Genomic DNA, 13744 nt, shown 5'->3' with positions numbered 1-13744 from the left:
GTGTAATTTTGTATAAGAATAAATAAGTGAAAATTGAAAATGTATGTTGGTTACTGAATATAGGACTAAATATATGCGATCACATTTTTCTTTTACTAGAAAAGATTGTAAAATTAGTAAACAATAAACCGTATTTCGATTTATCACATTCGGGACAGTGAACAATTACATTCAATATCTTATTCAAGCGCTGGTCTGTCATGGGGCAGTTTGCAACATTGTGGGGTTAGTTGCAACATCTGTTGCAACTTGCCTCACCGACATGTTTGATTACGAAAGCTATTCTTGCCTCCACAAAAATTGCATAACATAAAAAGCAATATCACTTTCCACACCTTCAATAAACATGCTTTCAATTGACAACATGTCGCATGCTGTGGTCATTTATAGGAATTGCGTATTAAAAATTGTAAGAGATTCTTAAAAATTACTCACCGTCCTCAAAATTCTTCTTTCTTCCTCCACTCTGACAACATCTGAAAAACTGGTGTAACGAACGGTTCATCACAGACAACTACCAACGTCTGTTGGAACGACAGTAAGCGCAACGCAGTAGAGCCATCCTACATAACAGAAAAAAGCACTGTTGCAACGTGCCCATGTTGCAAAGTGCCCCACTTTCCCTATTTTGTTTATTTGTTTCACTCCGCTCTTCTACCACTTTGGGCTAATCGCGAAGACAAGATAGTAAAATGTCACGTAATTGCCTTCTAACGACAGTAAAGGAAATTACACTTCTTGAATAAAATGTATATTCCGGTTTTATAACATTATGTACACAATATTGAGCATTGTATGAAATAAATATAATGCCCATTAATGAAGTTTTACTACTTCGTTCAATTTAATATTTCACAAATATAATATGGATGATTTTGTACCTTTCTACTCATTGTAAACAATGGATGTCATACTCTCCTTTCGTGGAAAATTTTCTTTAAAACAGTAAGCTCTTTGTGGTGTAGTTGACGAACTATATACTTGTGCCACGAGCTCGGCATATAGAATAGTTTTTCCTGGTTATAGACGACTAAAATGTATTTGGAAATGTAATAGGAAAATCCAAGACAAAGTCCAAAAATGAAATTTTACTATTTAACGATTCATACCCTTGTACAGTCCTTCATTGTGATTTCTTGTAACTTATTTGCTATATTTTCATTTATGCTTCAGATATATTATCTTAACCTGTTCTAAATGTCACATGTACAAGGGAGAAATATAATTATCAACATTATTAACCTAATGTCAGTGAACATCAAGTTAAATCTAATTAATGATTATCAATTAAATGGACAGAGTTAATAGAAAAACTATTCTCTGAAGAATTAATTATGTCCTTTGAATTTGTATTTTGGCCCAAGTTTAGATTGCAGGGTGATAACCTCTTCATTACACACAAAATCGCATGACAAGATTTCATTTCATGAAATGTCTACATCTCACGCCCTATCCTCAAAGGCATTATTACTGTTTGATTTTTACCATTACCTGGCTTGTCCACCGCAAAGGAATATAAATTATATGGAATTGAAAAAAAAAATGCAATAATAGTGGCAACATTCTGCTGACTATACGTGAGCTTACCGTGTTGTCCTTTGCATCTTGCTTTGGCTTTGCTTAATATTATCAATGAGCTAAATTTTCTGTGTGTTCGTAAATCCCTTCCTGTACGCTTGAATTAGTAGGTTAGGTGAATTAGGTTTGGTATTCTTAGCATCCAGTTTCGAGTAGGTTCGGCTAGTTAAGGGCGTTGCATTCGTATTTGTACACTTTCGCTCTTCGCTTGCACGTACACGTATTATAGCTTTTAATACGAAAAACGATTTCACACAACTGTAACTTATCAGCACGGTAACTTGTACAACCTCACTTCGATATCGAAAATTAACATTTTATGGAAATTACAAACTGGACTTGCGTTTTCAAGGTTTGGGGTTTTATTTACAACACAAATTTTGTAGCACGAAATGCCAATCTTCCACTCTACTTCCTCATCCTCCTGTACGTAAAATTTCCGAAAATATGGAACTCAGAGACCCGAACATTATTAGTGTAATGTGATTTATAATTAGAGAGGGTTCACACATATTTCATCACTTGCAAAACATCACCTAATATACCTGGCCGGCAACGAAATGAATTCGACACCCATCTTCTTAACGTAGAAAGTCCAGGTAAAGGTATACCAACTGTATTTCTCAAATAAACGTAACATTTTTTTGAAACGGCTCGAAGAGTCAACGCTTTGCTTATATCATCTTTTACCGTGTACTAAGTATTGTACTTGAGTGTCACTGAACACTTTCCCCAAGATATTCGTGAGTTTTCTTGTTACATTGTCGGTTAAGTTATGTTGAAGATTTTGAACTTGTTTAGTTTTTTGATTAAAGCAAGTTGCAAGAGCTTGTTCTTAATCTTTAACTTATTAATTTCTTTATGTAAACGTGTGTTGTTCTTCTGTAAGCGATGAATAGTGTTTTCCAACAACGAAACATTGCTGGCAGTTTCTGTACCTACGTCTATTTTTCTTTTTTTCGGCGACATAGTATTTAGCTTATTTAAGGAACGTTTCCTTATTTCACACCTTTCGTAGCGTACATCTCCACAGTCTTTATCAGCACATCCTAAAAATGATTCATGTTTTGAAGAGGAAGGTTCAGGAGAATTTGCTACACCACATTCTCTACTATTTTGCACTGAAGTAATATGGTGTAATTTTAGTGATGGCACTGCACTTGGCTTCAGTACTTTCTTTGTTGGCAAACACAGAAGTTCTGCTCTTAGATCTCGCACATAGTCTTCTTTACAAAAATGGGCACTGCACACTCTCGCATTTTTAATATTAATATTATGTTCTCGATCACAAGCACGAATCCACTGTTTACTTACACGATTATCAGCTGGAAATCTATGATATTTTATATCACTTCCTTTAGTTTTTTTGTTATAATTCTCACAGCTTGTTACTGCACAATTAGGCATGATTATAGGTGGAATGAACAAAACAATCTAATTTCAAGAGAAATAATACAATAAAAATATATCGAATGCGACAAAATCAATAACCTCCTTGTTCCGATTTTTGCGACGTGTTAGTAGCTAAATGTACCCCGCACCAAACTTACTGCACATAGCAACGAGCACCGTCAAACCCGATCCTCCCAGATGACGTAATGCACAGGGGGTGCTCGTTGCTATGTGAAGTACGTATGCATTACGTCATCTGGGAGGATCGGGTTTGACGGTGCTCGTTGCTATGTGCAGTAAGTTTGGTGCGGGGTACATTTAGCTACTAACACGTCGCAAAAATCGGAACAAGGAGGTTATTGATTTTGTCGCATTCGATATATTTTTATTGTATTATTTCTCTTGAAATTAGATTGTTTTGTTCATTCCACCTATAATCATGCCTAATTGTGCAGTAACAAGCTGTGAGAATTATAACAAAAAAACTAAAGGAAGTGATATAAAATATCATAGATTTCCAGCTGATAATCGTGTAAGTAAACAGTGGATTCGTGCTTGTGATCGAGAACATAATATTAATATTAAAAATGCGAGAGTGTGCAGTGCCCATTTTTGTAAAGAAGACTATGTGCGAGATCTAAGAGCAGAACTTCTGTGTTTGCCAACAAAGAAAGTACTGAAGCCAAGTGCAGTGCCATCACTAAAATTACACCATATTACTTCAGTGCAAAATAGTAGAGAATGTGGTGTAGCAAATTCTCCTGAACCTTCCTCTTCAAAACATGAATCATTTTTAGGATGTGCTGATAAAGACTGTGGAGATGTACGCTACGAAAGGTGTGAAATAAGGAAACGTTCCTTAAATAAGCTAAATACTATGTCGCCGAAAAAAAGAAAAATAGACGTAGGTACAGAAACTGCTAGCAATGTTTCGTTGTTGGAAAACACTATTCATTGCTTACAGAAGAACAACACACGTTTACATAAAGAAATTAATAAGTTAAAGATTAAAGGAACAAGCTCTTGCACTTGCTTGAAGCAAAAAAACTAAACAAGTTCAAAATCTTCAACATAACCTAACCGACAATGTAACAAGAAAACTCACGAATATCTTGGGGAAAGTGTTCAGTGACACTCAAATACAATACTTAGTACACGGTAAAATGAAATTTCTATGAACTAAAGATGATATAAGCAAAGCGTTGACTCTTCGAGCCTTTTCAAAAAAATGTTACGTTTATTTGAGAAATACAGTTGGTATACCTTTACCTGGACTTCTACGTTAAGAAATAGGTGTGAACTCTCTAATTGTAAATCACATTACACTAATAATGTGTTTAAAAGTTTGTTTTATTTAATTTCGTATTAATTATGTTCGGGTCTCTGAGATCCATATTTTCGGAAATTTTAGAGTGTAAGAACGGCATTTCGTGCTACAAAATTTGTGTTGTAAATAAAACCCCAAACCTTGAAAACGCAAGTCCAGTTTGTAATTTCCATAAAATGTTAATTTTCGATATCGAAGTGAGGTTGTACAAGTTACCGTGCTGATAAGTTACAGTTGTGTGAAATCGTTTTTCGTATTAAAAGCTATAATACGTGTACGTGCAAGCGAAGAGCGAAAGTGTACAAATACGAATGCAACACCCTTTACTAGCCGAACCTACTCGAAACTGGATGCTAAGAACACCAAACCTAATTCACCTAACCTACTAATTCAAGCGTACAGGAAGGATTTACGAATACACAGAAAATTTAGTTCATTGATAATATTAAGCAAAGCCAAAGCAAGATGCAAAGGACAACACGGTAAGCTCACGTATAGTCAGCAGAATGCTGCCACTATTACTGCATTTTTTTGTTTTCAATTCCATATAATTTATATTCCTTTGCGGTGGACAAGCCAGGTAATGGTAAAAATCAAACAGTAATAATGCCTTTGAGGATAGGGCGTGAGATGTAGACATTTCATGAAGTCCCTAACATGACAACGGCAATCTACGGTACTTCTGGCATACATACAGTCATATAGTACACATGTACCGAAATCTTGTCATGCGATTTTGTGTGTAATGAAGAGATTATCACCCTGCAATCTAAACTTGGGCCAAATTACAAATTCAAAGGACATAATTAATTCTTCAGAGAATAGTTTTTCTATTAACTCTGTCCATTTAATTGATAATCATTAATTAGATTTAACTTGATGTTTACTGACATTAGGTTAATAATGTTGATAATTATATTTCTCCCTTGTACATGTGACATTTAGAACAGGTTAAGATAATATATCTGAAGCATAAATGAAAATATAGCAAATAAGTTACAAGAAATCACAATGAAGGACTGTACAAGGGTATGAATCGTTAAATAGTAAAATTTCATTTTTGGTCTTTGTCTTGGATTTTCCTATTACATTTCCAAATACATTTTAGTCGTCTATAACCAGGAAAAACTATTCTATATGCCGAGCTCGTGGCACAAGTATATAGTTCGTCAACTACACCACAAAGAGCTTACTGTTTTGAAGAAAATTTTCCACGAAAGGAGAGTATGTTATCCATTGTTTACAATAAGTAGAAAGGTACAAAATCATCCACATTATATTTGTGAAATATTAAATTGAACGCAGTAGTAAAACTTCATTAATGGGCATTATATTTATTTCATACAATGCTCAATATCGTGTACATAATGTTATAAAACCGGAATATACATTTTATTCAAGAAGTGTAATTTCCTTTACTGTCGTTAGAAGGCAATTACGTGACATTTTACTATCTTGTCTTCGCGATTAGCCCAAAGTGGCAGAAAAGCGGAGTGAAACAAATAAAGAAAATAAATGCTTTTTAACTCTTTCATTCATGGAATTCTTCTTTAGCATGTTAAAATTATAGTATACTATGATTATATAATAAAGACATGGTAAATGAGAACATGCGCAAATATCTTTGTAACACTTTGCAACGGTCAGTCAAGTGTACAACAACAAAACCCGACCCACCGACATGGACGCCATAATAACTGGTAACCAACAAACAGTTATGTTAGCACACGTTATGGATATTCACTGGCTGCGCAGAGTCGTTTACATCACTCTAACACTTTCACAAAGTGGGCGGTATTGCAAAGTTTACCCATGATTACTAGCTTAATCAGCCGGAGAACACAAGATTCTAAAATAACGCAGGGCTTGCGGTATGTGTGTATAGGACCAACTAGGTGACCAGGATGAGGGTGACCCGTTACAAAGTGAGAAAAGGAAATTATAAGAGATAAGAGATATTTATTACTTATTTAACACAAATTCTTCGAAATTTAACAAAATAATACAAAAGGGATTTTCTACCTTTCAGTGATATCCGGGCTCTTCACTAACCCGGTGACAACAATATACATCTTTCTATAACAATTTTTAATGGGTTAGATCCTAAATAAACCTTTTTATCTCAGTTAGCCACCTAGATGAGCCAATCTCATATTAAATTTTAACATATTTATTTCAGTTAGGTTTCCAGACTTGCTTGAAACGTTTGCCGGTTAATAGAATGTCAAAACTTCCTTCTCTCTTTCATGTGCATATGCTTAAAAGCTAAAAAGGGAAAGGAAAGAAACCGACCGGGGACTTCCCGGGGTTTGAACCTGGGAGTCGGTTCCTGAACTAATAAATAAAACTAGGTTAAATTAAAAATGAACCTTTTCCCCCTCTCTTACCTTCCGAACATATGCTTATTTAAGGAAAGGAAAAACGGAGGGGAAAGGAAACCGACCAGGGGACTTCCCGGGGATTGAACCTGGGAGTCGGTTCCATCACAAAATACAAAGCAAAAAGAGGGGAGGAAAGAAAAGAACCGGCCGGGGACTACCCTGGTATTGAACCTGGGAACCGGAACTTTACTGGGCCACATCTATTACAGGTCTCTGGTCGGGGACCACCCGGGGTTTGAACCTGGGCAGGCACGTATCCAGAGGGGGGGCTCAGGAGGCTCGAGCCCCCCCCCCGAAAGCTTTAGGTTTACACTAGATAAAATGAGGTTTTTGGTTTGTTGTGGTATGAAATAAAATAATGTGACAATAATTTAAGGAAATAAATAATTATCGAGGCAAGACCGAGAATGTTCCGTAACCATGTTATTTATAATAGCACGTATCCAAGATGGGGCACAGGGGGCTCGACCCTCTCCCCAGGAAATTTTTCAGTTTACGTTAGATAAAATTAGGTTTTTGGCTTCTTGAATAATGTGAAAATAATGTAAGGAGAGAAATAATTATCGAGGCAAGACGAAGCATGTTTATACCCCTGTTATAGTTAATAGCACGTATCCAAGGTGGGGATGAAGTGGCTCGAGCCCCCTCTCAGGAATTTTTTTCAATTTACACTAGATAAAATTAGATTTTTGGCGTCTTGAATAATGTAAAGATAATAAATTTATAAAACTGAGAGAAATAATTATCGAGACAAGACGGAGAGTGTTCTATAACCTTATTATTGTCAATAGCACGTATCCAAGGTGGGAATCAGGAGGCTCGAGCCCCCTTCAGGATTTTTTTCTGTTTACACTAGATAAAATTAGGTTTTTGGCTTTTTTAATAATGTGACGATGATTTAAGGAGATAGAAAATTATCGAGGCAAGACGGAGAATGTTCTATAACCCTGTTGTTGAATATTGCACGTAAACTTTTCTTACGCTTTCGGTGTTGTCTCAGCGCACTTGAGCACTATGCAGAGACTTGTCAGCATTTAGAAGCTGCACAACAAAGGTAGCGCCACACGTAGGGCGATTCGTTGTAATTTCTAATCTCTGGAAGGCGTGAGAGGGTACGTTCTTGAATGAGAGAAAGAATCAACTACTGGCAATATTAACGAATCGTTTTATCTGTGGAACGTTCTAGAATATAACAAGGATATAAATACGCGGATTCAATTTTTCGGTTGATCTGTACAAAGAATCGGTTAATGAGATTTCAGAGGTAAGACAATTCATACAATCGACTGGTGATCAGATCAGTCAGCGTCCTCTGGTTGCTTTATAAGATATATAGTGATTCGAAAATGAAGACATTGACGACAGCAGAACTTCCGGGGCCTCAGAGTAGTGCTAGCTCGGTTCGAGGGCCGAAGAGATCAAGGCCTCTCTCTCTCTAAAGTGAATATTTCAGCAGTACCGGATATTGGAGTGCTTTATTAAAACAGAAATAAGCTGCATAGATCAACTGAAAATCAAAGTTTTGAGTGATGATTTAGTTTTGCCAGAACTAAATTTCGTATATGCAGTCCGAGAATTTCATGGTAAAAAAAAAACAACTTTTGTTTAAGACTACTGGGTTCGAAACACATTCAAACACTTAACTACCATAAAGAGACAGCCGAAAATTTTATGAATGTCGAGAAGAGAAAGGAAGGTGTTGCATATGTAGACATTTTAGGCGGAAATTGCAGGCTCTACCAGGACTGAGCCACCTAGCAATCCTTGACTTCAACCGATTTTTCGTTAAAATGTCTACATAGTACATGTCCTGTGTATATCAAATCGTAAGGTGTTGCCTGTATAGTGAACAAGCACAGACAATATAGGAGAGAGAAGAAAACTGAGGAGCATTCCCACCAGTTGAGGAGAATTTTTTTCTGTGGTCAACAAGAGCTACTACTTCGAGATGACAATGACAGTGGCCTAATAAGGGAGATTTCACACCGTGTCGCCTGAGGATTCCACAAGTCGAAATTAGGTTTATAAGGCCTTTTGTGTCGCTACGGTGTGAAACGTTGCTGTTGATTGGCCCATTCCAATTGACATGTATTGCGTGTCCCTTCAGTCTGAAACCTTCCTAAGTCTTGAAAATCCAAGTCACAAGAATGGAAAATTAGGGCCTTGTTAAGGTTAGGCGTGAAGGCAGGCAGACGACAGCACCCTAAAGGATCATATCCAAACCTGCAGGAAGAACGCATCTTACTTCAATCTCCAATACGGATTGATAAAAACTTCTGGTGAGTTGTGTCCGAGATAAAGAGAGGCGTGCCCAGGATTTTCGGAAAGGAGAGGGGTTACGCATACTAATTTTGGTGGTCAGTCCTGATTTTGCCATTTTTTTCCTATCTTTGACGTTCCTCTTTTTTTTTTTTTTTTTAAAAAAAGGAATACTGGGTCAAATGGGGTTATGACCTCAACAACCCTCCCTTGGGCACGTCACTGGAGATAAATGAGTAAGCATTTGATCATACTGGGAGACGAAACATTAGATGTGTTGGGAACGGAAGGGTTTTCACTGTGCATTAATTGTCTCGTGATCCACCTGTATTCGAGTAGACTTCCTTTGTTTCGTGCCGATATATGACAAGACAGCGGAAGCTGTGACAGGCATTTTTGAACACTTGTGAGTGCTAAGGCCTGAATCTGAACAATTTGGTGGATTTTGGCTTTTATACGAGCTGCAAACATAGGAGGACAAGACAAGTTAGTGGTGTTCAGGCTCGAATCAGAGAGAAATACTCGAGAACTGTCTGCGTCCAGTTCGCAACCCACAGTTTGAATCTCGCGTTGTCGAGTGTATTGTCCATCCCGTGCATGTGTAACAACTTCGTAAAATCTCTCAAAGACACCATAGATGTTTTTATGCCAGATGAGAAGAAATGGACAAACACACATACCGAGATGGTTCCGGCACATAATGTTAATGCATGGAAACAGAGGAGTCGAGTGGTAAAAAATGTTCCGATTTCACGTTCTGATTAAAATTACAGCATTAGAGTGGCGACGATTTAAGGGATAGTTGCTCCCCATATTTTATTTTCTTGCCTCAACATTATGGCCTCTTAATGTTAAGCCTTGTCTGCCAAGAGAAAGTAAACTTTCCTTGCACCGCCCTCCGCACCCCCCGCCCTTTTGGAACCCAATTGCCACCACTGGTCTTGAACATACAATTGTGAGGTTCTTACTATACCCCTTAAAAAATGATGTTGAGCCCCCCCGAAAGGAATTCCTGGATACGTGCCTGAACCTGGGAACCAGAAACCTTGGGGGACCCAGCCGGGGGCTTCCCGAGGATTGCTCCTGGGAACCGGGTCATTAAGGGCTTCATCTTTTGAGGAGGGACCTGGCCGGGGGCTTCCCGGGTTTTGAACCTGGGAACCAAGTCCTCCGTTGCTGCTACTGGGCTTCTCTGGCAAGTAGGCCGTTTCCTGGATGTCTGCCAGTTGACATCAGGGAGCCATAAAGAGACTGATTTTTCGGCCCGTGTGAGCTACTTATATAGGTAAAGCAAGTGGCGCTGATGTACCTAACTACGTCACAAATTTACACGTAGCAAACCTCATATATTTACATATTGCAAAAAAAAAAAAGGTAAAGTGTTCCCCTGTGCATAGCACCACGCCATGAAGGCGTATAGGGGGTGTGGCGGTAACACCCCACACTTTCTTGATCCGGTCGTGAGTGGGGGTGATGTGATCAGCATCACGCCCCTGACCGCCTTTACCCCCCAGGGTTTCCCCCAGGTACCCATGTTATTCGACGCTGGGTAGGCGCCGGGGCCGCTTCCACCGTTAGAAAAGTTCCCGGATTTGAACCGGCCGGGGATCGAACCCGGGACCTTGAGCATGGTAGTCAGACGCGTTACCGACTGAGCCACCGCGGCCAACCATTTACATATTGCATACTGTGATAAACTAGATTACCCAAATCCTTACTGTTAAAAACCCTAAATGCCAGAAAATATACATGTCAAAGAACACAGCTGATATAAAGCATTTACTAAGCTTTTTAGACAACAATGAGCCTCGGCGGAGCGCAGAGCAGATAAGATAACACGACAATGAACGATTATGCAGCATTTCAACAATCAGAAAAAAAGGAGTTATCAAATTTTCGCTGACAAAACCAAAACAGTGCGTTTAATGAAAAACATATTGTAACTGCGGGCACGTTACAACATCGATCAGAAAGTTTGAAAAGTATGGATTTTCACAATACGTTTGCAAGTTTTCAATTATGTTACTACTAGTGCCTCCCCGATAGCGATAGCAATGGTAGCGTCGTTGCCTTGTAATCAAGGAATCCCGGGTTCCATACCGAGTGGAGGGACATAGTAGTTCGGATCCCACTTTAAACTGTAGATCCAGTCCCGATTAGTCTTTCTGTGCATAAAGTGGACTTGTTGAAACACCAACTCAATCAATCAGTCATGTTACTAATCATTAAAGGAATGCCTCAATACTATCCAGAAGTTTCGATAATTAATAATTCCCCCTCCTCAAAGTACATATGTAATAAAACACTTTCCCTCTCTGAACCTCGCATAGAAATTATAGCGGCCGTTTGCTTCGACCAAGCCCCGAACGAACATAACCGAAGGGGCACCGAGCATAACCGATCCTCCCATAAGACGTCACACGTTCGTGCATGATCGGCAATTTTCGGATGGCGCTACCTTATATATTAAGTTACCTTGGTAATGCATACGTACTTCACATAGCAACGAGCACCCCCTGATATTGTACGCATGCTGAAAGTTATTAAACCTCGTTTGTGTTTTTATGTACAGGATGTATTTTATTTCGTCTATCCGTGTTTTCACATGTACCTAAGCATTCTACAATCACTCGGGAACGTTGCGCCTGCTTCATAGGCTGCAAAATACCGTCATCAGGATAATTTTGTTCCAAACAGTTTATATGTATAATACACATTACACATCCAAATTGTCAAGTCTTGGCGCATACTCTAGAAGGAGAGAACAGGAAATGGGTATCGCCAGAAATCTTTGTTGTGGTTCAATAAAATTGAATAGTACAGGTTATAATAATCCTTGGAGAAACGCCACTACTCGATATACCAGACGAGTCATATCCGATACATTATGTTTAATTTTCATTTTTAATACCGTTAATATACCGAAATGTGTAGTTTTACATTTACAAAACTTGTTTTACAACATAATTTTCACTCTGTAATAATATTATAGTAATTGTGGTTTTAGATGTTACTCTGTGTAATCAGTACATTAACAATTTATATTTCTAAGTATACTCATATGTCTATCATTTTTCTATATTTTAACTTTTCTACTATGAAACTGATTTTCAGAAAGTGTTGTGTAAAATATCAATTGTAGTACGTATTTGACAAGGATTTGTTGTAAGAGCGGCCCGTGAGGCCAAAGTACGTTTACTCAATAAAGGCGATTCTATTCTATTCTCAAGAAAAATAAAGTCTACATTGTGTAATCTCTCTCTCAGTCTGAATTATAAGAACTCATTATTACTTGCGTTACATTGTCACATACAAGAAATTCTGACATGGTTCTTGCATTCTAAACTGAATTTTTTGCTAACTTATTTGCTACTTATTTATTATTCTCAGTTACTAATGAATTGAACTATATTTCATTTACTGACTATCAAAATATTTTTTTTGGGGGGTGGTTGAGATAAACAAGACCACTTTTGTGAGCTACGTCACCCTAACGGCTGGCTTGGGGGATTGAAACCCAAGCTGACCCTCACCACAGACAAGGTATAATAATACCTTGTCTGTGCCCTTACACCTTCCAGAGGGGAGATCGACTACTCCTCTCGACTTTCCTCTCGGAGCCCATGACTTCTGGGTGCCACGCTAACATTCCCTTTTGTCCGCAGGTTGGGAGTACCCGAAGATCCTGAAGCAGCTGGAGGCGAAGACGAGTTCCCACGATGTGCAGATGTGGTACATCTCCTCCATGAAGGTCTCCGTCGGAACTTTCATCAAGCGGATGGTCTTCCGCTACAAGATGTTCATCGTCTGCTTCCCCTGGGACAAGAACGCCAACAGCTTCATCAAGAAGGTAAGACATGCAGGAAGAAGCGCATTATGAATGCTCGGCAATGACTGATCCGACACATCTCTCACAACTGAGTTGGGTGTTAGGTAGGGCAGTGGCGTACGCAAGGGGGGGGTTACCGGGTTTAACCCCCCCCCCTTGAGCTCTTGAAATATTATGGAAAATGCTGTAGAAAAAATTAAAAATGGCTAATTTATCACAGTCAAAGATCTGCGACAGTAATAATAATAATAATAATAATAATAATAATAATAATAATAATAATAATAATAATAATAATAATAATAATAATAATTTGGATTATTATTCCCATGCAGCATGAAGAAAAACACAACATTCCAAACACAATCTAAGCGGCCGCAAAGTTCAATTTTGCAATTTCCTTTTGCAAAAAGTCGCGCAGTGACTCTTGCGAGAATTGTGAAAATTCCTTGCTTCGTCCTTATTGCAAACGTTCTTCCCGGTACTGATTTCACATCCCCTTGTGAACTCTCAAGTGATGCTGAGTCTACATCCACATCATTAAATAATGTCGAAGAAGTCTTTTGTGAATCACCTAGAAGGGATAAATGTGTTGGAATGTCTATAAACTTACTTTACAACGAAAACATAGACTCAGTGGAATTTAGCAACATGTATTCTCGCGCTTCATCATCACCCTGGGTGAGTTCCATAGGTAAAGGTAATGTAAATTCCCCCGTGTATATAGCACCGTGCCATGAAGTCACACATAGTGGTGTGGTGGGCCCCAAAGATTCTTGATCTCGAACTATTTTGCAGGTGATGTGATCAGCACCATGCTCCGGCAGCCTTCATCCCCCAAGGTTGCTCTCAGATACCCATAGGCTGGGTGCGGAGACAAGGCTGGATAAATTCCAACCAATTCCGGGAATCGAACCCGGATATCCCACGAAGTTGTCAGACTAGACCAGCGCGGCTCCTTGAATGAGTTTCATATTT

The 13744-nt window shown here is 38.5% G+C and overlaps 1 protein-coding gene across 1 annotated transcript in view; it reads left to right on the top strand.

Annotated features, from left to right (window-relative positions):
- Window positions 1–200: 200 nt before the first annotated feature.
- The window catches only part of LOC145996798 (glutamate receptor 2-like), a 79358-nt gene continuing 65814 nt past the window's right edge, over window positions 201–13744 (top strand). The window contains exons 1-2 of the mRNA XM_083133329.1: window positions 201–225; window positions 12603–12787. Coding sequence (XP_082989455.1) covers window positions 201–225; window positions 12603–12787 — 210 coding nt within the window. The remainder of the gene's footprint in view (window positions 226–12602; window positions 12788–13744) is intronic.

Source organism: Lepisma saccharinum, chromosome 13, assembly GCF_977018435.1.
Source record: "Lepisma saccharinum chromosome 13, izLepSacc3.1, whole genome shotgun sequence".
NCBI lineage: Eukaryota > Metazoa > Arthropoda > Insecta > Zygentoma > Lepismatidae > Lepisma > Lepisma saccharinum.
The sequence above is the reverse complement of the archived record's forward strand: the minus strand, read 5'-3'. Positions and strand labels throughout refer to the sequence as shown.